This window comes from Lagenorhynchus albirostris, chromosome 10, assembly GCF_949774975.1.
Source record: "Lagenorhynchus albirostris chromosome 10, mLagAlb1.1, whole genome shotgun sequence".
NCBI classification, from domain to species: Eukaryota; Metazoa; Chordata; class Mammalia; order Artiodactyla; family Delphinidae; genus Lagenorhynchus; species Lagenorhynchus albirostris.
The window spans coordinates 66,672,109-66,699,223 of NC_083104.1; the positions used below are offsets into that span (position 1 = coordinate 66,672,109).

At 43.6% G+C, this 27,115-nt stretch overlaps 1 protein-coding gene across 1 annotated transcript; it reads right to left on the minus strand.

The window, feature by feature from the left end:
- Window positions 1-4,467: 4,467 nt before the first annotated feature.
- Window positions 4,468-26,838, minus strand: PPIL1 (peptidylprolyl isomerase like 1). Its single transcript, XM_060162739.1, has 4 exons — window positions 26,571-26,838; window positions 23,907-24,061; window positions 7,116-7,184; window positions 4,468-6,574 (listed from the first exon to the last, which is right to left on the minus strand). Exons 1-4 carry the CDS (start codon window positions 26,624-26,626, stop codon window positions 6,354-6,356), a joined length of 501 nt encoding a protein of 166 aa, XP_060018722.1. The 5' UTR covers window positions 26,627-26,838; the 3' UTR covers window positions 4,468-6,353.
- Window positions 26,839-27,115: the final 277 nt, after the last annotated feature.

The window sequence follows — 27,115 nt, forward strand, 5'->3', positions numbered from 1 at the left end:
CCTGAAGCTCAGCTCTGCCAAAACCCAGCCATCTGACATGGAGCTTCATCCATGAAACGGATTCATCTATGAAACGGACATTATGATGTCTTGTTCACAGGCCTTCAGAGGATTAAATGGAATAATACATGTAAAGCACCTGGCATGTGGTATGTTCCCCAAACATGAGTTTCTTCCCTTCTCGTTTTCTCTTAAAGTATCACAAATGCTTTCAAAAAGGGGAGGCACAAAGGGAACATTTTCTCTTAGAGCTGAATGTTTCCAAAGACAGTTGTGAACCTTGGACTCCCTTTCCTTGGGGGCTTTCCTTATACAGTGAATGTGAACTGGCCGTCTTCCCCGTCAGCATAACGAGGAAGTAGAAATATTGCTTTCTGCCTCCTTCCCCACCACCTCTGCTGTACAAGAGCTTCCTCACAGGTACTCAGGCCAGCAGCTTTTAATGAAGCTGTGGCCAGATCCTCACAAAGAGGAAAGTGAGTCTATGAGATTAGCTGAGTGGTGAGGCTAATACAGTTATGATCCAATAAACACACTGATTAGGGGTCATTTGTGCTCCTTTCCTCCCTCCCTCCTTCTACCCCTCCTGCTGTGCCTTGGCAGGCCTAGTGCAGGCTCTGCTTAGAAGGGTCTTGGAGATAACTAAGGCTGGAGCCTCCCAGCCAGCTTGGGCTGAGGATGCTCTAGGATGGAGAGACTGCAAGGCAGGAGTTTCGGGTCCTAATGCCTACCCTGCCACCAGATCATTCTCTTTTTCTGCACCTCATCTTCCTCCTCTGTACGTCAAAGGTAGAGATAAAAGGGCTAAACTTGGGATCAGAAGTTCTCAAGTTCAAGTCCTAGACATGCCTTTTACTAGCCCTGCAACACTGGGCCTGTTATTCCATACATTCATTCACTTTGTACAAGGCTCAGTGCTACTTGTCTTTGGTCCGCAGTCTGCTCACCTGCAAATGGGCATAATAATGCCAACCTCAGAAGATGGCTTTGGAGATTAAGAGAAAAATACATATAAGAAGCTTCCACAGACCATGGAACAGAGAAAGGGCAATAATTTCTTCTAAGGTTCTTTTTTTTTTAAAATAAATTTATTCACTTATTTACTTTTGGCTGCATTGGGTCTTTGCTACTGCATGCGGACTTTCTCTAGTTGCGGCGAGCGGGCTTCTCATTGTGGTGGCTTCTCTTGTTGCTGAGCACAGGCTCTAGGAGCACGGGATTCAGTAGTTGTGGCACGTGGGCTCAGCAGTTGTGGTGCACGGGCTTAGTTGCTCCACGGCATGTGGGATCTTCCCAGACCAGGGCTCGAACCTGTGTCCCCTGCACTGGCAGGCGGATTCTTACCCACTGCGTCACCAGGGAAGTCCTCTAAGTTTCCTTCTGGTTGACTCTGAAAATATTTGCTATTGCTGGGCCTAAAAGAGGGGCTCCAAGATTACTTGCTGAATGAATGGCTTCAACTGTAAAATGCAATATTAAGTGGCTAAGAGGGAGCTGGCTCTTTACAATGAGGCATGCTACAGAACCAGGCCCCGGGCACAGGGGCTCAAGCACCCTCACCATGCACGGAGGGCTTCTCCTCCATCTAGTCCAGTAGACAGGAAAGAGGGCTGGCGGGCCTGTGCCGACAGAGTCTTCCCAGGCCTTTTCAATGCCAGGCTGATGTCTCAATTCTGGCCCCACTCAGTCTGAGCAGCTGCTGGTTTTCCACACCCAAGGGGTGCCAGGCCTGGCTTAGAATCATGAAAAGGCATTGGTAGGCATCTGCCGTTTGAAGAAGCTGCAAGGCTAAACTGTATTCACACTGGCCTCTAGTGGCAAATTTCCAAAACAGCATTCTAAATGGAAATTCGGCAGCTGAAGGAATCTTCTCAGAATGACCTAGATTCAGAAATTTAGGGCTAATGGGGCCTTGCTCTGATCTTCGTTTGATGAATGAGAAAACCAAGTTTCAGAGGTAAAGTGATTCACCCAAGGTCACACAAAAGCCTCACATCTCACTGTCCACAAACCTGACCCAAAACTGGCCATCTGTGGTTTCAGACAGTTAGGGATCATGGATTACCTACTTGGAAGAACAAATAAGGACCCATTTTTCAAAATCAGACCAAGCCGGCCTTAGAGTGAGACCCTAACATGTTTTCTTCCCCTATACTTTGCTTCCTTTTTTTGTTGTTTTTCTCCCCTCTTTTATCTGTAAAAAAAAATGTTGCTGGAAGATCCCTATCCGGTATTTACCTGAAAAATAGTAATCTACCCTACAGGCAACAGGGCTCTGAGGCCATGAAGTGCTTTGTAGGCAGTAAACTCTGCCACTTAAACAAATGTGCTCTTCAGTGTTTCCTCCTCCACACGTTGCAAGAATGTAGTGCCAGAAGGGGCCACGGTGACAGCTCAGATTGGCTCGAGGATCTGAGGGTAGGAATCGTTTCCCTTGTGCAGGGAAAGCTATTTTGACATATTCTGGAGACAGAGTCCAAAAATAAATCAAGCTGAGGACTTCCACAGGGCTTAGTGGAAAGGCTTTGCTACCATACCAGCTAAAGCCTGGGTTTGGAGACTTGGGGTAATGCTATTATTTCTGCAAATGGATCTCAAATCTTTTCCTGACAGAGAACAATTTTTAATTTGATTTATTCAGCAATAACCTCAAAGAATTGCATAAGGTGCTAAGAGAACTCCCAGAGGGGAATAAGACAAGGGCTTTTGCTCTCAGAGGTTAGCCCAGCGGGAGGGAGAGGTGTGCAAGGTCAGGCTGCTGAAACGTTGGTGTGAAAAGGCAGAAGTATGTGGTGGCTTCGAGGGCCGCCGGTAGTAAGAACAGCTGTTTCCTAAATGCTGGTCCCTGTTCTAAGTACCTGCTCTAGCTCATTTAATCTTCACAATAGCCTTATGAGGTTAGGACCATTATCCTCATTTTATAGTTGAGGAAACTAAGGCACAGAGAGATTAAGAAACTATTAATAGTTCATCACACTGCTGCTAAGCGGTGAAGCTGGGCTCTGAACTCTGGCAGTCTGGTTCCAGAGCCCTTTATCCTCAATGTCATAATTGCTGATGACCTCTCCCCTGAATTTCTGTGATATCTACTGAACCATACCATCTCACCCCCTCTGGTACCCTCACAGGATCTTAGTGTCACACATGGCCTGATGTCCGCGGTGTACTAAATGGGAACGGAAGGTGGAAGAGCATTGTTTCTTAAAGCTCAATCTTAGCAGCCAAAGCCAAGAGCTTTGAATCCCTTCGGTTTTCTAAGACCACTACTGGTCTAGGAGGCAGAAGAAAAGGTTATTGTCCTGATTGCTCCATGCTCTAGGAACCACTCCCCGCCCCAATTTCATGTTGACAAACATGACCTTTAGGCTCTCACCACTCAAAGTGTAGTATCTGGACCAGCAGTCACCATCTCCTGGGAGCTGGTTAGAAACCCAGAATCTCTAGCCGGATGCTGAATCCGGATCTGCTTTCTAGCAGGCTCCCCAGTGATTCCTGAGTGTGGCAAAGAATGAGAAGCCCTGGGCTAAGACCCTTGGGGGCCACGCACTTTCCAGTCTGGGTACCAAACTTCTAACCCATCCCATGGGCAGTTGTTTGAAGGCTTCTTTCGTTGGCTTATCTACTCCCAACTTCAAGCCTTCTCTAAAAAGTCTGGAATCTCCTACCCTTCCCACCAAAGCTATACAAATCCTGTCCCTTGATTAGCTCTCACAGTCCCACAACCTATCTTCATTAATCTCCATCTAAGTTACAAACTCATCCTGCATTCTCTGTGTAACCTACCTTCACCTTGATCTATTTGAGCTGTGACTGAAATGAGCTATCTGTGCCCTAGCACACCCCACTTCCACAAGACTTGTCGTAACTGTACTTTTCCACAGAGGGTGTAGACACTCGTATGACAAAGGGATCAACCAGGATTCCTTTTACACAAGCTCCCTTTACACAGAGTCAGGAATTTCTATATCTCTGGCTAACTGGCAGAATCACTGGAAACTGAAACAGTTCAAGTTTTACTCTTTGAGGTCACATCCTTTATGAAAACTGGCATATGTTGCATGTGTGATCACCTCGGCATACGTTTGGTATATTATCCAGAAACAAGGAGCTGTGCCTGTGTAGCTCTTCCCAGTGTAATCACAACCTTCTTTACTTCTCAAAGTAGCGATAATACATTTCCACCTCTCTCAATGACCTGGGTGAAAGCAGGGATTTTCAGGATTATAATTCTGGAAGGTCAGTGGTTGAGTGTCTTATTCCTTGCTCCTAGAGGTGGGTCCAATTATGTCCACCCTGTCCAGGCTGAAAGAAATGTATTTCTATTTTCCCAGAATAGTACTCTATACCCCAAAACCATCTCTGGGAGGTTACAAAGTCATTTATACAGTTTGTTGATGGGTTTTGCTTTTTTGTTTTTCAGAGAAAAGAGACAGAAAGATGGAGAAAGAGGCTGAACATGGGGAAGGCTTGGGGAACAGAACCTTGTTTGGCCATTCCATAAAGTAAATCACCATTTCCAAAATATGTAGAGTGATAAGGATGAACAGTTAAGCTATAATCCCCTTTTCAATCAACTAACTACCCATTTAAGAAAACAAACACAATGGGGCTTCCCTGGTGGCGCAGTTGTTGAGAGTCTGCCTGCCGATGCAGGGGACACGGGTTCGTGACCCGGTCTGGGAAGATCCCACATGTCGCGGAGCGGCTGGGCCCATGAGCCATGGCCTCTGAGCCTGCGCGTCCGGAGCCTGTGCTCCGCAATGGGAGAGGCCACAACAGTGAGAGGCCCGTGTACCGCAAAAAAAAAAAAAAAAAAAAACCACCACAACACATTTTGCCTCTGGGCTTGTGATGACATGCAGGTGTATCTCTTCCAAGTTCAGGGAATGGTTCAGGTCTCTCAGCACATCCACTTGGTTAATCTACAGGGGATTGCCCCTCACTCAGAAATGCAAATCAACATCACTTACTTCTTTCTTTGGTGTTGCTTTTTTAAAGTCAAACCTACTATTGGATGGGAGAAGTCTACTAGAGATGCAAAAACCTAAAATGATATGAAAACTTGAATATCAGTCCTGCAATACTACTTGAAAGGGTTCAGAGGTCCAAATGGCTGTTAGAACCTCATACAATATTTAAAATCAAACTACAGCAGTGATTTCAACCATCAATGGCATTTTATTTTGGAAGTTCTATGTATTCCATAGGTATTAACTTCCTTTCTCTCACCGCCCCCTCCCTAAAAAAATCAGAAAGATTAAAAAATATATATATAAAAATCTCTTATCTAGTTTCTCTAAAGTCTTAGGTTAAAAAACTTAAGTGGTGGGCTTCCCTGGTGGCGCAGTGGTTGAGAGTCCACCTGCCGATGCAGGGGACACGGGTTTGTGCCCCGGTCCGGGAAGATCCCACATGCCACGGAGCGGCTGGGCCCGTGAGCCATGGCCGCTGAGCCTGCGCATCCGGAGCCTGTGCTCCGCAATGGGAGAGGCCACAACAGTGAGAGGCCCGCGTACCGCAAAAAAAAAAAAAAAAAACTTAAGTGGTGCTTCTCCTTTATGAGGATACTGCTTTTTAAGAAGAATTCATAGTCTTTCCGTATGCTCACTATAGATTTCTACTCCTTCCTGGGGAAAAAATGGTCAATGCTTCTGCTTCTTTTTAATAAATTAATTTCTCAATTATTACACATTATCATTCCCCACTTGACACATTCTTAGAAACTTGATTGCTGGATGCATTTTTCACTTGGCAAAAATTCAATGTGGCTTTGCGTGGGATGTCTAAGTGTCAGAAACAGCAGTGTTGATGTTCTGGTTTTGAGAGGGAAAATATATAGAGAGATGCATACAATCTCTGGAAGAACAAAGGCAAAGGACTGAAATAGGGGGTGCACACAGTTAAGAAGGCTGATAGACACTACTTGGTTCTGAATTCTACGGCTGTCAGCCACCAAAGACTGCAGTGTAGCCCAGAATATAAATTTCTGCAAGAAGAGGCTGGTTAGGCACTGCGAAATGACAGAGTTGGCTTCATTTCGTTCCAAGTGTATAGAGCAGATACACACAAGAAGGAGCAGTACGGGTCATTTGCAGTGAGCAGTAACCTGTGAACAATCACGCATGGGCATTTCTGCAAATGCTCTGTCAACACAGGCACTGGGGAAGAGAAAAGAAGCATCCTATTAAAATACACTTCCATCTCTAACTCACCCAAGACCCCAGGCCTCCTCAGCGCCTCAGATTTGCAAGACCAAAATGCAGTTTAGAGTTACGTGTCATTCTAGGTCATCTGGAAACTGGTTCACTGGGGCCATCTCAGAAGACCTGGGTGTGCCCAAGAGTGCAGCAAGTCTACCCAGAAGGGTATGCCTTAATGATCTTCACATCGTCCACAGGACGGTCCTGGGAGTTTGTTTCCACCATTCCTACTCGATTCACCATTCCTATACCCTGGCACACACGGCCAAAAATGGTGTGCTTGCCGTCAAGCCACTGGGTGGGAGCCAGGGTCACAAAGAACTGGCTGCCGTTGGTGTCTGGCCCGGCATTGGCCATTGCGAGAATTCCAGCCCCTGGCGGGAAAAAGGAAGAGAGGAAAGAGTATGAATAACCCCCATAGCTCCAGCCTGGATCTGCAACACCAGCCTAGGGATAAAAAGAAGCCAGACCAACCACCCGACCAGACAACCTTCCCCTCAGGGCAGGCTCTCTGCCCTTGCACAAGGGCTAACAACTGCACTACCCGATGGCCTCATCTTCCTTGTCTTCACCTACTCCCTAGCCTCTATCCATGATGATCCCTGCTAAACTCTCGACCATGTTCTCAATTCCCCTCAAAAATTCAAGAAGGTCAACTGCTTCTTTGAGGAAGCTTGTAACAGCAACATTCAACAAGTAGTTAGAATCAAGATCACTCACATCGGCACTCTGAATCGCTCAGGACTCTTGAGGCCGCTTGCTCTAATCCACCAGAGCTCTTTGTGGCTCTGCAGCTGGGCAGCTACACGGCACCAGGCCACGGTGTCAGGCATTCACCTTGAATCACAGCCAAAAGAGTGAGCTTTTAAAATCCACTCCCTCTTCCTACCCAGTCCAGACAGGTCATATACCTACCTGTGAATTTCAAGTCTGGATGAAGTTCATCTTCAAACTGCTTGCCATAGATAGATGCACCACCTCGACCTGCCAGTTAGAAGACAGGAAACCAATCAGCCCACATTCCACCTCACACCAAGAACTACGGTCCAGGGTTAAATGACTTTTGGAGTACAGGCAAGGAAACTCAGTGAGCACGCCTAGCACTGTGCTAAGTACACTGCAACTACACAGCCCAGCAGCAGAATCAAGCATTGGCACAGCACATTCAAATCACTGGTTTCATTTAGGTAAGACGTTTCTTTTCAAAATAACACTGAGTGCTTTTTTCCTGCTTATGAAAGTAATACATTTTCACTGTCAAAATGTAGAAAACATAGATCATTATCAAAGGAACATTAAAGTCCCCTGTAATCTAACCATCTACAAATAACCACCATTCATGGTTTGATGTGTTAAGAGGTTTCCTAATTTTTTACATTTTTATGGGTACTTTAGACAGGAGTGCTCCAAGTCCTAACCCTATGCCCATCACAGACACTGCTAATCAATCAGCACTCTTCCCTGCTGAGCTTAGACTGGCCTCTGAATCCTTACCAACCCAGAAATCCAGGCAGCCATTTTTAATGGATCAGATGCGGCATAAGAATTGAAACCTATTTGTCATCCTTAACCCAGATGAAGGAAAATAAAATTCATTTAAGTCAAAGATAACTAGCTTAAGGAGAAACAAGGACAGTGCTGGGTGGCAATGTGGCAGAAAAGAATAATATTACAGTAGGGAGAATTCATTGGGAGGAGAAGCAGTATGCTGTAAGGAGAATATGAAGAAACATGGCATTGGGAATGATTTGCTAGCAACATCACAGGTTACTTATATATCCACAAGAGTCCATACCCTTGCTGTTCTGGGCACCCAGGTTTTGTTGTTAGAGAAAAATGACACGTTAAGTAAGATTTTTCCATAGGAAAAAATGTCCTAATAGGAGATAGCTCTCTTAATTATTTAGTCAACCATATGTCTTGTTGAACTACTTTGGTTTCTCCAAGTTGACCAGTCAAGACAAAACAGCCTGAAACAAAGTGAACAGATTTATCAGCTTACTCTGCTTGCCTGGCAGACAGGAAACAGGCCAGAGGCAAGGAGCTCACTTCCTCTTACAGCCTGCTGTGAAAGTAGCATGTTAAAGCACCATGTCCACCCCCAGAGGCCCCTGGGCCCTGCTAAGGTGTTTCCATGGTAAAAAATCCTTTGCTGTGTCTTTTAGGATGCTCCACCACAGGGAGCCTGTCACAGCCCCCGGTTCAGGAAGAAAACGCTGTTCTCATGCAAAGAGGAATGGGGGTGAATGTTAACAGAGTTGGGGAAACCTCCCACCTGGCCCAGGCTACCCATGCTTCTGGAAAATTACTGAACTACCAAACTATGTAAAAATTCATTCCAAAAATTCCAACATGCCAGTATACCTCCAAACAGCAATTATATAACCAGTATGTTCCCTCTGACTACAGAGTCAAGGTTCCTGCTTGAGCTTGGGGTGGGGGGGTTGGTTAGTAGAAGTGCTAGGGCTGAAGATGAGAGAGGAGAAAGAGGGCTATGGGGACAAACTAAGGTCAAGCCCTACCTCCAGGGCTTGAATGAGCATGACGAGGATGAAACTCAGCAGTGCACTGTCTGTCTGCAGGCTGAGCCTTGGAAGTGTGATCGCTGCAAGCCAAGGACTGCCAGAACCTCAGGGCCCCACTCTCAAGGAACTGAAACCGAACATATGAATGGCACCACAAACAGGATAGGCCAGTCAAGAGCCACAGATAAAGCCTGGGGGCTTAAGCAATCGGAAGGAGAAGAGAGGAAAGGGCATGGAAGCCCCACTTCACTCACTAGGCATAGTTTGACCAACTCCAAGTAGTTTGGGCCTCGAAGGCACCATTTAATCATAATATGTTGTCTTTTCATAACCTAATTCAACTCAGTAGGGTTTGCAGCAAATTGTCAGAAAGACAAATAATTCCAATCAAAACATTCCTTTGGGCATGTGGAATAGTGGAGAAATGGACAGGGAGTGATTAAAGAGTTCTCCGGTGCACAGCAGGCAACAGATGTCAATGATCACATATAAAGCCAAAAATTAGGAAGCTCTGTGGTAAAAACGTGCTGTGTGCCTCCTCTAGTACAGATACAAGGGAGACAGGCACAGGCCTGTTTTCCAAACTCTGTGCCCTCAAAGTCCTTCCACTCTTCTGCCCTCTCCTTTAAACATTTATTCAATGTATTTAATATTTCAGACATAAAAAGATACAAAGAATAATACGACAAACAACTGTGCAGCCTCCCCTCAAGAAATAAAGTGTGGCCAATCCAGTCGAAGACCCCAGGCACACACACCCTGTTTCCCTACCCCAACTCCACCACTCCCCCAAGAGCTAACAACTGCTGTGAAGGATCTCATTTTCCTCTCAGGTCACCACTACCCTTTCTGACCAGGAGTTTGTCATTTCCGTGCATTTTCTTTTCTACTACATATTGTATGTATCCCTAAACAAATGTACTGTTGTTTGCATGTTTTTAGGTTTATATAAATGGTATTATACTCTACATATTCTTCTTCAGTTAGCTTTTTTTGGGTCACCACTGTAAGTGATATTCATCCATTTTGTTCCATGCAGCTCTCTGTAGCATTTGTTCCACTAAATGATTACAACACCATCTTTTCTCACGGTGATGGATAGTTAGGATCTTTCCAATGTTTTTGGTATCATAAACCATGCTGCAATAACCATTCTTATACTGTCTCCCAAACACAAGTGCAGGAGCTCTCAGGGACTATACCTCATGGGGGATATGCAGGCTCACAGTGTATCAGCATTTCACCATTACTAGATTTCCCCAACTATCTTGCCAGAAGTGGCCCCAATGTGCGCCCCACCCACAGTGCTCTCACTCTTACCCTTACTGCTCGAGGTCCTTTTGCCAGGCTTTTTCTAATGTTTGTCGGTCTGAAAGGTGTCAGATCTCTTGTGTGTTTTAAACTGCGTTTCCCTGAAGCTGTGCGTAATTTCCTGTTTACTGGCTATTTAGCTTCCCTCCTGTCAACAGCCACATTTCTACCAAGTGGTTTCACATTTTAAAATTTATATGTATTTTATTAGCAGGATTATTCTAGATACTAATCCTTTGTCAGTTAATGCTTTTGCAAATACTTTTTTCCAGTTTACTTTTTTCACTTTTTTTTTCTGCTTTATAACAAAGTGAATCAGTTATACATATACATATGTTCCCATATCTCTTCCCTCTTGCGTCTCCCTCTCTCCCACCCTCCCTATCCCACCCCTCCAGGCGGTCACAAAGCACCGAGCTGATCTCCCTGTGCTATGCGGCTGCTTCCCACTAGCTATCTACCTTACGTTTGGCAGTGTATATATGTCCATGCCTCTCTCTCGCTTTGTCACAGCTTACCCTTCCCTCTCCCCATATCCTCAAGTCCATTCTCTAGTAGGTCTGTGTCTTTATTCCTGTCTTACCCCTAGGTTCTTCATGACATTTTTTTCCCTTAAATTCCATATATATGTGTTAGCATACAGTATTTGTCTTTCTCTTTCTGACTTACTTCACTCTGTATGACAGACTCTAGGTCTATCCACCTCATTACAAATAGCTCAATTTCGTTTCTTTTTATGGCTGAGTAATATTCCATTGTATATATGTGCCACATATTCTTTATCCATTCATCCGATGATGGACACTTAGGTTGTTTCCATCTCCTGGCTATTGTAAATAGAGCTGCAATGAACATTTTAGTACATGACTCTTTTTGAATTATGGTTTTCTCAGGGTATATGCCCAGTAGTGGGATTGCTGGGTCATATGGTAGTTCTATTTGTAGTTTTTTAAGGAACCTGCATACTGTTCTCCACTGTGGCTGTATCAATTTACATTCCCACCAACAGTGCAAGAGGGTTCCCTTTTCTCCACACGCTCTTCAGGATTTATTGTTTCTAGATTTTTTGATGATGGCCATTCTGACTGGTGTGAGATGATATCTCATTGTAATTTTGATTTGCATTTCTCTAATGATTAATGACGTTGAGCATTCTTTCATGTGTTTGTTGGCAGTCTGTATATCTTCTTTGGAGAAATGTCTATTTAGGTCTTCTGCCCATTTTTGGATTGGGTTGTTTTTTTGTTATTGAGCTGCATGAACTGCTTATAAATTTTGGAGATTAATCCTTTATCAGTTGCTTCATTTGCAAGTATTTTCTCCCATTCTGAGGGTTGTCTTTTGGTCTTGTTTATGGTTTCCTTTGCTGTGCCAAAGCTTTGAAGTTTCATTAGGTCCCATTTGTTTATTTTTGTTTTTAATTTCCATTTCTCTAGGAGGTGGGTCAAAAAGGATCTTGCTGTGATTTATGTCATAGAGTGTTCTGCCTATGTTTTCCTCTAAGAGTTTGATAGTTTCTGGCCTTACATTTAGGTCTTTAATCCATTTTGAGCTTATTTTTGTGTATGGTGTTAGGGAGTGTTCTAATCTCATACTTTTACATGTACCTGTCCAGTTTTCCCAGCACCACTTATTGAAGAGGCTGTCCTTTCTCCACTGTACATTCCTGCTTTATCAAAGAAAAGGTGACCATATGTGCGTGGGTTTATCTCTGGGTTTTCTATCCTGTTCCATTGATCTATCTTTCTGTTTTGGTGCCAGTACCATACTGTCTTGATTACTGTAGCTTTGTAGTATAGTCTGAAGTCAGGGAGCCTGATTCCTCCAGCTCCTTTTTTCGTTCTCAAGGTTGCTTTGGCTATTCGGGGTCTTTGGTGTTTCCATATAAATTGTGCAATTTTTTGTTCTAGTTCTGTGAAAAATGTCAGTGGTAGTTTGATAGGGATTGCATTGAATCTGTAGATTGCTTTGGGTAGTAGAGTCATTTTCACAATGTTGATTCTTCCAATCCAAGAACATGGTATATCTCTCCATCTATTTGTATCATCTTTAATTTCTTTCATCAGTGTCTTATAATTTTCTGCATACAGGTCTTTTGTCTCCTTAGGTAGGTTTATTCCTAGATATTTTATTCTTTTTGTTGCAATGGTAAATGGGAGTGTTTTCTTGATTCCACTTTCAGATTTTTCATTAGTGTATAGGAATGCCAGAGATTTCTGTGCATTAATTTTGTATCCTGCTACTTTACCAAATTCATTGATTAGCTCTAGTAGTTTTCTGGTAGCATCTTTAGGATTCTTTATATATAGTATCATGTCATCTGCAAACAGTGACAGCTTTACTTCTTCTTTTCTGATTTGGATTCCTTTTATTTCCTTTTCTTCTCTGATTGCTGTGGCTAAAACTTCCAAAACTATGTTGAATAAGAGTGGTGAGAGCGGGCAACCTTGTCTTGTTCCTGATCTTAGCGGAAATGCTTTCAGTTTTTCACCATTGAGGACGATGTTGGCTGTGTGTTTGCCATATATGGCCTTTATTATGTTGAGGAAAGTTCACCTCTATGCCTACTTTCTGCAGGGTTTTTATCATAAATGTGTGTTAAATTTTGTTGAAAGCTTTCTCTGCATCTATTGAGATGATCATGTGGTTTTTCTCCTTCAATTTGTTAATATGGTTTATCACATTGATTGTTTTGCATATATTGAAGAATCCTTGCATTCCTGGAATAAACCCCACTTGATCATGGTGTATGATCCTTTTAACGTGCTGTTGGATTCTGTTTGCTAGTATTTTGTTGAAGATTTTTGCATCTATGTTCATCAGTGATATTGGCCTGTAGTTTTCTTTCTTTGTGACATCTTTGTCTGCTTTTGGTATCAAGGTGATGGTGGCCTCGTAGAATGAGTTTGGGAGTGTTCCTCCCTCTGCTATATTTTGGAAGAGTTTGAGAAGGATAGGTGTTAGCTCTTCTCTAAATGTTTGGAGGAAGGTGATCTCCGCGTCTTACTCTTCCGCCATCTTCCTACTTTTTTCACTCTTTTAATGGGATCTTCTCATGCAAAGAATTTTTTGCAGTTGAAATTCCTTAATCCTTTTCTTTATGATCTGTGCTTTCTGTTTCTTTAAAAAACAAAAACAAAAAACCTGTCTTATCCCCAAGACTGCACTGATGTGCTTCTTCCTTCTCCTGCTCACTGACTGTAGAAACCTCTCAAGATGAACTAGAGTGGCATCTAAGACATGGAGAGTGGCCTCTTACACAAAGATTACCATACTTGGTGCTACCTGTGCCTACCACTCCCATGCCACAGCTGATGGAATCACGGATTAATATCCAGCCCTAAAGCAGCCACAGGTCAGCCAGTTAGCCATTAGGAGGCCCACGTGAAAGCTCTGCCTGGGGCATTCGACACAAGAAGGCAACTAACCAAACCAATCAAAGCCTCTCTTCCAGCAAGAGAGCCTCTAACAGATACGGCAGATATCCTCTGAGCATTTCCAACCCCTTCTCCATGGCCTACCTCAACCTCAGAGACAAAAAAGGCAGGTACTGACCAGTCCCGTTTGCAGCTAGGGGTAGCCAGATGACCCAGTTCTGACTTACTGACATAAACAGAAGCCACTGAGTAGAGCTTCTAGGAAAGCTATAGCTTTCCTGATTAAAAAAGGACAACACACTCCTGTCTTTCACCCATAGCTCTTTCCTCATCTTCCTTCTTTGAAAGCAGAGGTGATGTCAGGAGCAGCAGCAGCCACCTGGCAACCATAAGACAAGTTTGAGACCAAAGGCCAACACACTGAGAATGGTGCAGTGGAAGGACACAGCAAGCCTGGGTCCCTGACAACTCTGCTGGGCAGATGAACCAGTGCCTGCAACTGCTTACCTCCTGACATTTTGTTATGTGAGAAAAACAAAAGCTCTCTTTGTTTAAGCCTCTGTGGTTGAGTTTCCTGTTACTTGCAGCCAGAAGCATCCCAAATTGATACAATCACTTTGTTAGTAACAGCAGGAAGGGTGAACTGACTAGTGGAGCTACTATTGGATTACCAGGGCAAATGCCAGATACCAGATCTAACACAGCAAACAATACTACAGTTCTCCAAGAAGCTTTAGCTCTTAAGATAGAGTCCTCTCTTCCTCACTTGCCTTTGGGGTCAGAGAGATCTGGATTTCGGTTCCCACTCCACCACTTACTAGCTGTGTAACCTTAAGCAATATACTTACCCTCTCTAAGCCCCAGTTTCCTTGTCCAAAAAATAGGAACAGTAGTAGCACTTATGTCTCATAGGACTGTTATAAGAATTAAATAAGACAATGCATGGAAACCATGTAGTATATAACATGAAGCAAACACAGTAGTATCAGTGATGATGAGCCTCCTTTAACTGAGATAATCTGAGCATTTTCTTTGAGAGACGACTGTAGGTTGTGACCAACAGTCCACCTTGGGAGGTAGTCTGCCCAAGTTTACGCCAGTTCCTCTGTCTTCACCTCCACCATTCCCCCTCTGCTCCTTGCTCTTTGTGGATAACTTTGCTTCTTATTTCACTGCGAAAAAGGAAGAGAGCTTTCACATGTTCTCATCACCAAATCCACTTTCCTTCCTACATCTCTACCCATTTACCTTGCTTCATCCATTATTAATACACTGTATAAATAAATTGTTCGAATGACTATCCCACCACCACATACTAATCAATCCCATTCACCTTTAAGGAACTTTGCAGCTACAATTTTCCCTTCTCCTGTATCAGTTTTTCTTTCTGAGAGATCACTCCTATCAGCATAAAAACATGGTATTACTATTTCACATTTTGGAAAAACGACAACAACACTGTCTTCCAAGTATCTCCCCATTTCTCTTCATCAATTTCCAGAAAAAACCCATCCCACTTCTTCTCCAGCCTCTTGAACGCTCTCCATTCAGATGTTTGCCCTCACCACTTCCCTGAAACTGCTCTTGTCAAGGTCATCAGAACCACCACGTTGTCATTAAATCCACTGGTCAATCCTCAGGCCTCACCCTGCCTGATCCAACAGCAGCATGGGACAGTTGATGTCACCTTTCTTGAAATCCCACCTTACTGGCAGCTCTTCATTTTCCTCTACTGGCTCCTTCTCCACTTCCCTCTCTCCTTTCACAGACGTTAGACCTGCACTGTTATGTGAAGACTTCTCCTTCCAACACTTGCTCCCTCCCCCCTTTACCTTTCACAAGTGTTAACCCATTAAATCTCTTGGATTTCTCACTCTGTCTTGGCATGTGCTTCCCAGAGGACCAGAACCAACAGAACCCCTATCACCATAGTGCAAACTATAAGCTTTAGCTTTGACAACAATGAAAGTTTCTAATTCATCTCCCTGCTGCCGGCCTTGCCTCCTGCTTTCCACACCAGTCTATTCTGTATGTGGAAGTCAGGGGATCCTTTTAAAACAAGTCTCATCATGGCAGTCCTCTGCTCAAAATCCTCCAGTGACATTTCATCACACTTCAGACAAAGTCCAAAGTCTTCATCACAACTTACAAGACTTTCCATGATCTGGTTCTCTGATACCTCCTGCCACTCTCCCCCTCACTCACCTGCTCCAGCCACAGTGGCCTCTGTGCTGTTTCTTGCAGAGCACATTCTGGTTCTAAGACCTCTGACTGCCGTTCCCTCTGGATTGTCCTTGTCCCTGACATTCTCATGGTTCATTACTTTATTTTATCCAGAGCTCTGCTCAAATTCCTTCTTATCAGAGAGGTCTTCCCTAATCACACTATCCACAGTAGCACCTCCCTCACTATCCCAGTGGTTCTCAACCAGGGGTGACTCAGCCCCCTGTGGACACTGAACAATGCGTGGAGACATTTTTGGCTGTCACACCGAGGACTTCTACTGGCATCTAGGGAGTGGAGGTGAGGGATGCAGCTGAACATTCTACAATACACAGGACGGCCCCCACAACAAAGAATTATCCAGCTTAAAATGTCAGTACTGCCAAGGCTGAGAATCCCTGCTCTAACCCCTTGTACATCATTTTTTCCATATCATTTGTCATGTACAACCTGACAGTGTACTACATACTTATTTGTTCACTGCCTCTCCCACCAGAATGAGAGTTCCATGAGGGCTTTCTTATTCATTATTGTATCCCCAGCTCTTAGAATAATGCCTGGAGTCCAATTTGTTAAATGAATTAACAACCAAAATAAATAATAAACACCCATACTTTTTTGAGCTCCTATTTTGTGTTGAACCTGTGCTAACAATTTTATAAACATCTGCTCGTTTACTACTCACAACAACCCTCATGAGGTACATATAACCACAGTCCCCATTATATATAAGAAGGCTCAGCAAGGTCACATAAGTTGTCTAACATAACACTTAGTAAGTGTTCGTGTGAAGCCAAGATTCAACCCCAAGCCCAGCGGGCTCCACAACCCTCTGTTCACCCCCACACTACACTACCTTGCCGTATATCACGGCTGGATTAGATGTCCTCACACATTTTTCTTATCAAGAGTCCCATATGGTCCCCGAATGACGCTAATTCAAATCTGAACTCCCGTCTGGGAGTCTCCATGAACTGGCCTGATCTTAACCCCCATGCTGTCTCCTACTACTCTGTGCACTCTGCCCCAAACTGCTCCTCCCTTACTCTCCCCTAAGCATGCAGTACAGGGGTCTTAGAAATCACATTTTATGCATCTGTCCTGGGCGTGGAGAGGTGGCTGGGTCACGTCACAGAGCCAGTCCAGCATGAGACGTGACACCTGGGGTGGTGGGTTCTCCTTCACACCCTACAGGTGTGTCACTTGTGCCTCCATTCTGTATTCACTCTTCTTCCTAAATCTATCAATAAAATGCCCTTCCCTGTCCTGTCAAAAGTTAAAATTCTACGCTTCCTTCAAGGCCCACCTCAAAATATTACTCCATCCCATTCTAACCCCATTCCACTGTACTTTTTCTCCATTATGAATTATTCCAACAAATGTTCTATACATAATCCATAGCATACCACCATGCATTTGCATATTTATCATATTATTACTTTCTAGTTGTCTCTTATAATGAATACACTGTCTTCTTGGCAGGGCAGGGTTCTCTGCAACGAAGAGAAAAATGCCTTGGCTTCTAATGCTTAAATACTCCTCACAGGCCTTAGAGTAGTACAGGATACCCCACAGATTCTTAGCAAATATTCATCAAATGAATAAAATTAACAAGAGCTTGCTGTTCAACACGTTAAATTTCAGGTGTTTCTGGAGGTACTAAGAGGTGAGATGAAATCAGAATGAGGGTGACACACAGCATAATCAGCACATAATTAATCACTGTAATCACGGCAGCTGGTGAGCACTGTGAGGCTAAGTGCAGAGCTGGAAACGTGAAAGGAAGAGCTTGATAGGATGCCATGTCTTATAGGAAGAGGATAAAGAGAAGAAGTTAGTAGAAAACAGAGAAAAGACATTCAGAGGGCTAAGAGAAGATCCAGCATAGAGTTATTACAATAAAGGAAATTTAAAAGAAGAAAAATGGTTTAAAATGAAGCAGGAGGTCAAAGACATCTGAATTGAGAAAACATCTGGCAAAGGTGTATCAGAAAGACCCTGGAGGACTTCCCTGGTGGCACAGTGGTTAAGAATCCTCCTGCCAATGCAGGGGACACGGGTTCAATCCCTGGTCTGGGAAGATCCCACATGCCACGGAGCAACTAAGCCCATGCGCCACAACTACTGAGCCCGTGCTCTAGAGCCCACGAGCCACAACTACTGAGCCAATGTGCCACAACTACTGAAGCCCTCGCGCCTAGAGCCTGTGCTCCACAACAAGAGAAGCCACCACAATGAGAAACCCACATACCACAATGAAGAGTAGCCCCTGCTCACCAAAACTAGAAAAGCCTGCACGCAGCAACGAAGACCCAATGCAGCCAAAAATTAATTAATTAATTAAAAGAAAAAAAAGAAAGAAAGACATGGAAAGTATACTTCCAGAGGAGCCGGACTGAGGGACAGAAAGGATACATCGGGGATAGAAAAGCTACATCGACCTGCTGAAGAGCCCAGAATGCCACATGCTGGTCATCTGAGATGTTAAGCAAAAATTACGTTACCTAGTCAGCCAGCAGTCCATACTAGTGACCCAGGAGGGCCTAACTCCTGTTTGCCTTCCACCATAAGCCTGCCAACAGGCTTAGCTCAACCACTCACTATACTTGAGGCTGGACGCAATTACCTGGAAATCTTTTGAGTGATTCAATTTCATTAAAATTACCTCATGGAAATGTGACATTATGAAGGATTGCAAACTAATTACAGAAATACAGGGAAGCTCTGACAAGAGCACTCACATCTGAGTCACTTCCAATTCTTGTACACTAATCAAGAACTCTCAGTTCACTGGTGTTATGAATTAAAATTTTATCTCATAACAACAAGAAAGAGGAAGAAGACAGGAAGGAAGTACAACAAAGTGTTGACAGGACATTTTCAGATAAAGAAAGTGGACTGAAGCAGAATTAGACTCAGCCTTCCCCAATAACTGATGAAGCAAACACAAAAAATTCACTTTCTTTCAAAGCCAAAAATTCATCAGCAACAACCAAATAAGAAAAGGGAGACAAACTTATTCCAATGATTCTGAAAAGAGTCAGTCAGGGAAAGAAATAAGAGATCCTTCTGCCTGCACTCCTGAAAAGTAGTAATCAGGAAAGAAGGAGTGTCACCCAGAGAATTCTTACAAATACCCTCCAATTTTGAGAAGCCAATAAGGGGAGTGGGTGAACAACCCTGAAGAAGTTAAGAAGCCCTTGAAGACAGAAGCCCACACACCACAGGCACTCAGAGTGGCAGGTCAGGATAATAGCAACGACAACCTTAGTCAGGTGGAGGAACACAGGGCCATGACAGGGATCAGGACATGCTACTCCAAAATAAGGCACCCTGGCATAATGAGTATTTCAAGTTGAAGGAATGTGAGAAACAGCAGGTGCAGGAAGGACTTTCTGACATTCCTCTGAAGTGGGTCATAAGACTCTCAAATGAGAGGTCCCCTCCATATACCTGGAGGAAAGGAACATCCCTACTTTCATGAAAGAGGGACACCCAAGAGGAATCTGAATGAAAAAGCCTTGCTAAGTCTCCGCTAGTTTACTACACTGAGCTTATACTCATACCCCTTTTGTCCGCTCACATTTTCCCACAACTTTCCACTCTTTATCAAACCTAGCCTAAAAACGCTCAAGGTAACCCCTTCTTCAGGTCTTCATTTTCCTATAAAGGAAATGTCATGCAGAACTTATATTAAATAAATTTGTATGTTTTTCTCTCGCTAATATGTCTTCTGTTATAGAAACCCAGCTGAAAACGAAAAAAAGGTATGAGGCCTCTTTTTCCTCTGCTACAGCTGTACTCAGGGGCTACCCAGGGCCTGGGGTGGGGGTAGAGGGACACCACCGGCATGGAGTCTGGGAAGATAGAACAGAAGTCAGCCCTCCCACAGGGGCTCACTGTGGGCTGAGCTGGTGTTCTCTCCCACACCCTCAGCAGGCTAGAATAAAATGGAAAGAAAGCAACCTAGCATTTGGGATGGGGAAGATGACTGGTCCCACAAAGGTAGGGAGAGTGACAAAGAGAATCCACTTACACTGTACCCAAGCAAATAAAAGATAAGGTCAATGCAGGTTCCGACATTAAGCATGGATTTGACAACAAGAAATGGCACGGAGACTATGCAAACATACACAACAAATGGAAGGAGAAAAAAGGGAGAAAATATGGGCTTCCCTGGTGGCGCAGTGGTTGAGAGTCCGCCTGCCGATGCAGGGTCCACGGGTTTGTGCCCCGGTCCAGGAAGATCACACATGCTGCAGAGCGGCTGGGCCCGTGAGCCATGGCCGCTGAGCCTGCGTGTCCGGAGCCTGTGCTGCACAACGGGAGAGGCCACAACAGTGAGAGGCCTGCGTACCAGAAAAAAAAAAAAAAAGAAGGGAGAAAATATAATCCAAGAAGGGCTTCTCCATGGTTGTCTCAGCTACAGATGCTTCAACAAAAATAAGAATCCAAGAAAACAAGAGCTCAAAGACAAGATAACAAATCAACAGAATAAGGTGAAAAGATTGCAGAGCTGAGAAAACAGACTGAGAGCCAAATGACACCAAGACAGCTCTAATAAATAAATTAGAGCAGTAAAGAACAGAATAGACAGGCCTCAAAACTGAATAAGGCACAGAGTAAAGGTCTGAGATTATTTCAGTGGATGCAGGAAAAAATAGAAAAACATCATCTAACTTACTCAGGAGAAATGTGACAGATATGGAAGGCAAAGGCAATGAAATAAAGAATAACTAGTTTCCTGAAACAGAAAATCCAGTAAGTGTAACAGAGAAAATATTCAGAAATACAAATAAAAAAATTTCCCTGAACTGAAGGAAGGAGTAAATCTGGCCTCAGTATTCTCCAAAGCCATGTTCAAAACCAGAAGGCAATGGAGCAGAATTGTCTAAAAAGATCTGAGAGAATTAGTCTGGCCCAAGAACAGTAAATAAGTCATGATCTTTTTTTTTTTTTTTTTTTTGCGGTACGCGGGCCTCTCACTGTTGTGGCCTCTCCCGCCGCGGAGCACAGGCTCCGGACGCGCAGGCTCAGCAGCCATGGCTCACGGGCCCAGCCGCTCCATGGCATGTGGGATCTTCCCGGACCGGGGCACGAACCCGTGTCCCCTGCATCGGCAGGCGGACTCTCAACCACTGCGCCACCAGGGAAGCCCCATGATCTTTTTCAACTATAAGTGTAACTGGCAGAAATTCTCAAACATGATTGAGTTTAAAAATGTAACACCTTCCAGCCCTTGCAATAAAAACCACTCAACAATAAATTCTGCCTTTTACCACTTGTGAATAGAAAAGCCTAGTGGTGAGCACTGAACCCTCTGAAATGTAGAACCCACACTGTAACTGAGGGACTCACGGGTGCAGAATGGAAAATGCTGTAAACTCTGATAAGGAAAAATAAAACTAACAACAAAAAAGTGGGAGCAAGGGAGGGAGGACAGGTGTGAGATAACAGAAAAAAAGATGTATCTATATATACAGAGCCTCTAAAACCTTTGTAAATTCCTAAGTGGTAAGAACACCAGGAGCATCTCTTGTTCTAATATTTGGTCTTTGACCCTATCCCTGACACGGGGCTCCTGAAACCCTTATAAATTCCTAAGTGATTAGAGCACTAGGACCATCTTTTGTTCTAATGAGGTGACTCTGGGTGGATCCTGGATGGGGGCTGGTCACCAGAAAGACCAAGTCATGATTAGAAGCTTGGAATTTTCAGTGCCTGCCCCACCCCCTTCTCCAGAGAGGGAAGGAGGGGAGAAAGGCTAGAAATGGAGCTAATAATTGATCATGCCTACATGAGGAAGCCTCCATAAAATCCCAATAGTACAGGGTTTATAGAGTTTCAAAGCAGACGAACACATCCACCCTGGGAGGGTGATGCACCCCAACTCCATGGGGACAGAATTTCCCATTCTCAGCACCTTCCCAGACCTCACCTGAAGCATCTCTGTTCATCTGTATCCCTTACAATATCCTTTAATAAACTGGTAAATGTAAGTAAGCACTTAGGTTTCCCTGAGTTCTCTGACCTGCTCTAGCAAATTAATCAAACACAGCTGGTGTCACAGGGAACTGCTTGTTGTGGGGGAAAAATTCCATACATTTGGTGACCAGAAGTGTCAGTGAAGTGTTCTGTGCGACCATATAAAAGTAAAGGAAAAACCCAGGAGGGAAGAACTGAGTTTTTCCCAACATAGGAAGCAAGTAAAACTAAGTTTTCCCTAAACAATACGAATGGGTAGAAATTTAAGTACTAAGTGTCTCATCTTTCACAGCAGGAAGTCAATTTTTCTGTTAAGTATATACAAAATTAAATAAAATACTTTTTGTTTTAAAAACAATAGCATGCATGACATAGCCTATTCTCTTGAAATTATTTCCATCTAGCTAGTTATCCATCATTTTAACTAGGTATCTGAAATGAAAAATGTCTAGAATAATGGCCACCAAAAGTTAACGTTCATCATTTCTGAGAGGTGGGACATTGGGGGAGTAGCTAATGGTGGTTAGGAATCTTTAGGAGCTAAACTTATGAGTGCTTTTTTTTTTCCTTTTCTTTTCTTTTTTGGCCACGCCGCGTGGCTTGCGGGATCCTAGCTCCCCAACCAGAGAGTCCTAACCACTGGACCACAAGGAAATTCCCTCTTATGAGTGATTTTTCCATTCTTTTTTCTACTTTCCTCTATATTCTACATTTTGAAATGAGTCCATATATATTGAAAAAATAGAATGCCTCTTCATCATAAAGGATAAAGGACAACTGAGAATGACAAGGAAGAAAAAGACTGAGAAAAAACTGCCACAGAGAGAACCAAGCTTATTTAAAGGCAAAAGAGCAGGAATAGGAACTAGCAGAGAGAAAATGCAGACTGGGAAGCAAGGGCCCTTGAAACTTATAAATGTTGGCATCTACCAATTTCACTAATAAATCCCAACTCAACAATGATAACTCCCAAATTCATACCTCCATCCCCAACCTTTCCATGAACTCCACACTCATATCCCATTAATCAACATTTCCACCAGAAGATCTGACAAGCATTTCAAACATAGTGTGTCCAGAACCAAAACCAAATTTTTGATGTTCCCCCTCCAAACATGCTCCTCTCTCCACCTTCACGTTTCACTAAACTCCAGTTAAAACCCTTGAAGTCATCCTTGACCATCTCGCTCTCACACGCCTGTCCTTCCCAGCTTCCAACCTCAGCACTGGCTCCATTTCTATCAAAACATAAGCTGAATCCAGTCACTTCTCACCACCGTCTACACTATTAGGCTAGTCCAACCACATATATCTAGACTGGATGACTACAGCAGCTTTCTAACTGGTTCCCAGCTCTCACTCTTGCCCCACATCATCTATTCGCCAAACAGCAGTCAGAGTGACCTTTTTTTTTTTTTGGCTGTGCCACACAGCATGTGGGATCTTAGTTCCCTGACGACCAGCGATCGAACCCGTGCCCCCTGCAGTGGAAGCACAGACCCCTAACCACTGGACTGCCAGGGAATTCCCAGAGTGATCTTTTTAAAGAATAAGTCAGATCATGTCACTCCTTTGCTCAAAACCTTCTAATGGCTCCCATCTTATTCAGAATAAAACCCAAAGTCTCTACTATGCCCTACAAGGTCCTACATGATCTCCTATCTAGGCTCCTGACTCACAGCCTCTGGGTCTACTCTTCCCTCCATGGGAATGTTCTTCTCTCAGTCACAAAGTTCATTCCTTCACTTCCTTCAGATCTCTGTTCCAACCACATCTTTCAGACAGGACTTCCCTGACCTTTCTACTAAAATCCATCCCCACATCCTTTTCCTGCTTTATTGAGAGCAGGAAGTTTTTTGTTGTTTTTTTTTTCTCTAGGCACAGCCATATCCCAGAGCTCAGAAAAATATATGACACAAGGCAGGTGCTCAGTATTTGTTAAATGAATGAATCAATCTAAGAACCCACTATTTTCTTTTCCTCAAAACACTGAAAATGTCCTTCTTTCCTCCTGATTATCCAGACTACTCTATGCATTACTATAATTCAGGCAAACATTATTTGCTCTTAGTAAGCAATACACGGAATTTATGAGAAACTCTATAAAGTCCGGGAGTCAAGATTGGTTTCTGGTCAATTCCACTTGTGTGTGTTTGGGGAAGGGGGTGTGCTAGCAAGGGCAGAAGTAGTCACCCAGTCCCTGGTATGTGGAAGAGAGCCCTGGCTACCTTCTACTCAGTTATAACAGCATGAGGCTTCAGAAACTAACGTTGACTTAACTGTACCTGTCCCTGTTGGGTCACCTCCCTGGATCATGAAGTCTTTGATGATTCTGTGGAATTTGGTGCCATTGTAGTAACCTCGACGAGCCAATTCAGCAAAGTTCTTACAAGTCTTTGGAGCATGCTTCCAGTACAGCTCCAGCACGATGATCCCCATGCTGCAGGGGGAGAGGACAGTAGAGCTCCAGTCAAGAACAAGGTCACAGCAGACAGAAACGTTATGGGACTGCTCCATGACTCTTCCTTTTCAAGCTTATAAATCATGAAATTATGATAAACATCAGATTTCATGCTCAGCAAAGGAAAACAACACAATGCAAATAACATAAACACAGATACCTCCTTTGAGTAAAACATGCAGGGGCTTCTGGTACTTCTTTTAAGCAAAATAACCATGGACAACTAAAAATTCTAACAGCTTGTATACAAGAAATCACTGATCATTGGAAACCAATATAACCAACCCCTGAATTAGGGGAAAAAAATCTTACACTTAATTTGTAATTTTTTTTAAGTTGGACATTAAAAAATTGGGAATTCATATTTATTTATACATATATAAGTTTCTGGGTGGGGGTGGAAAGTGGGTAAATGGGAGACAGGAAGGTTTTCAGTGAATATCTTTTTTAAGCTTTTGTAGTTTAGAGCTATGTAAATTACTACCTATTCATTAAAAAAACTAATGGGAAAAAAAAAAGGTACAGTTTGTGTGTATTTAGGAAGGGTACAACAAAGGCAAAATCTGATTACTTCAAAGCTTTATACCTGCCCAATGTGATAAGTGCTTTTCCCCTAGAAGTAGTGCTAAGGAAAAGGAAGAAGTAAGACTTAGGACAGGTGCCTTCCCCTCCATTTCATCACTCACCTAGACTTTAAGCTCCAAGAATGTGTGAACTGAGTCAACTCTGTATAGCCTGAATACCCAGTGCCAAGCACAGTGTAAGCACTCTATTAATAAATGTACTATGTGCTAGAACATAGCTTTCTAAAAGCCTTTCTACTGGCAATTCATCCTTCACACTCCTAACATTCAACACGGATTAACAACTACTCTGTGCAAGATACAGTTCTAAGTGCTTTTCCTCTCACGGAGCAACATTCTGGTGGATATTTGTAAAATACAGGGAATAACTTTTTGTAATGGCAATCAGAAAATACTTATACAAGTTTGAAATGTGCATACCTTTTGACAGCAATTTCAACTTCTAAGTTTCTATTCTATGGAGAAACTTACAAAAATGCTTAAGAATACAATATGTGCAAGGATGTTTATGCCAGTATTTGTCCTAACAAAAAAAAATATGAGAAGCAATTTAAGTCTTCAAAGAGGGAATGACTAAATTATGAAATATCCATACTACGGAAGGCTGCATGTACTAGTGTGTGAAAGAAAAGCAAATTACAGAAAATATATATATATATAATATGTTCATACAATCTTATTACTGTTTAAAAATAGAACATAAAAGAGATGCCTATGTGTACAGAGAAAAAGATCTGGATGGTCATCCAACAAACTATTAATGGTATTTTTACAGAGAGGAGTTGCTTTCACTTCTTATTCTATACACTTCTACAACTGCTTGGATTTAAATTTTGATTTATGTTGTAATTAAAAAAACTAACAGCTGAATTCAGAAATAACATACTTTCAACTTGAGGCCAGAAAAAGTAGAATTTTCTCATTAAGAAGGTGGGGAAAATGGCCAAGGGGCAAGAGCAGCATCTGAGAGAACTGTGCTCTGATGGAAAAGCAGCATGGGCAAGAATAGAAAGATGGAAAGACGATGGCTGGACCTTGGCTGCTGATGTGAGAACAGCAGATGTAGGGAGAGAGGTAGGCAAAGGCCAGGATGAAGGTCATACTACAGAATTTCAATTTTATACTGTTGTAGTAGTAAGAAGTTACTTAAGGTTATTTGTCCTACTTTGGAAAGATCACTTTTAACTTTTTCCAAGGAGGCAATGGAATGAATGGGGCTAAAGAACCTAGCACGTGAGGCAGACAGACCAGGCTCCAAATGAGGTTCCCCTACTTACTAGCTACATGGGTTTAATCAAGCCATTTCCTCTGCAAATTTTGACATTTCTCCTGCTAAAACTGGAGAGAAGCTGGAATTGTACCTACATGATCTGAGTTGCTAAGAGGATTAAACTAAATGTGATGCTACACATCAGGGGCACGGCACTAGCTGTTCGTGCTCAATATTATCACTCTTTGATAGGAGAGAATAAATGTGCTTCTTCCTGTTCTCCTAAAAATCTGTTTATACAACTGTGCTACTTACAACCTTAATATTTACAAATCTGTCTCCTTCACTATACTGTAAGCTTCTAAAGGCAAGGCTGTGTTTTATCCACCTCTGACCCTCAGATCCTACGTCCCCGGCCTGTAGATTCAATACACGTTAGTTTAATGAAAGGATGAATGAACGGAGGGGTGAGAGGAAGGCAATCGGGCCTCTGTCGCTAAAGTCTCAGCGCGAGTCGGTGCGGAGCTCGGACGCGTGCAGTGGCAGTCCCCACTCAGCCCTCAGGCCGCCCCCACGACCGCGGCTCCACGAGGAGGTCGGCCTCCCGAAAGAGCGCGCCGGGAACCCAGCCCCGCGGCTAAGCCTGGGCTCCGCGTCGCCTCCGCCAGCCCAGGCCCAGAGGCCAGACCCTCACCTGGTCTCCAAGTATACGTTGGGCGGCTGCCAGGAGTCTGGAGGGATCGCCGCCATAGCTAAGCTGGGGGAAACCTCCCGTAGCAATTGTTACTTCCGGCGATTCGCCTGGGACCCGATTCGCCGGGTACCCGCCGCCGCTGCACACACTTCCGGTTCCCGCCATTCACCTCGAGCGATGCCAAAATTTGGGTGCTTGAGACGAGGAAGGGGAGGGACCCCCACCTCCAAGGACGAGAATCTGGGGTGCAAGGCGAAAGCAAGCTGTCCGCAAGGACGGAGAAAAGTGCAAGCTCTATAAAAGGTGGCCTCCTAGTGGAGAGAGGCCGCGCCACTCTCCGGACGCTCTGATTGGTTCTTTTAGGCGTGGAAGGCGTGACCAACCAGCAAATCTGCACTTCTATTGGCGTTAAATCCTAACCTTTCATTTGGAAGAATTCACTAAGTCCTACAGTCTAAGGAGAGGAAGAGTGGAAGGGAATAGAGATGAGAGACGCCAGTAACTAACGCTTGTAAGGCGCTGTATATTTACAGAGCACTTGAACA

What these genes read in the sequence shown, in the direction of transcription:
- PPIL1 (XM_060162739.1), bottom strand. Translation starts at nt 26,626, where the DNA reads ATGGCGGCGATCCCTCCAGACTCCTGGCAGCCGCCCAACGTATACTTG. An exon ending in AACGTATACTTGGAGACCAG is followed by an intron (nt 24,062 to 26,570) that starts GTGAGGGTCTGG and finishes CTCCCCCTGCAG; the next exon opens with CATGGGGATCATCGTGCTGG. An exon ending in AGGTGACCCAACAGGGACAG is followed by an intron (nt 7,185 to 23,906) that starts GTACAGTTAAGT and finishes TCTAACTGGCAG; the next exon opens with GTCGAGGTGGTGCATCTATC.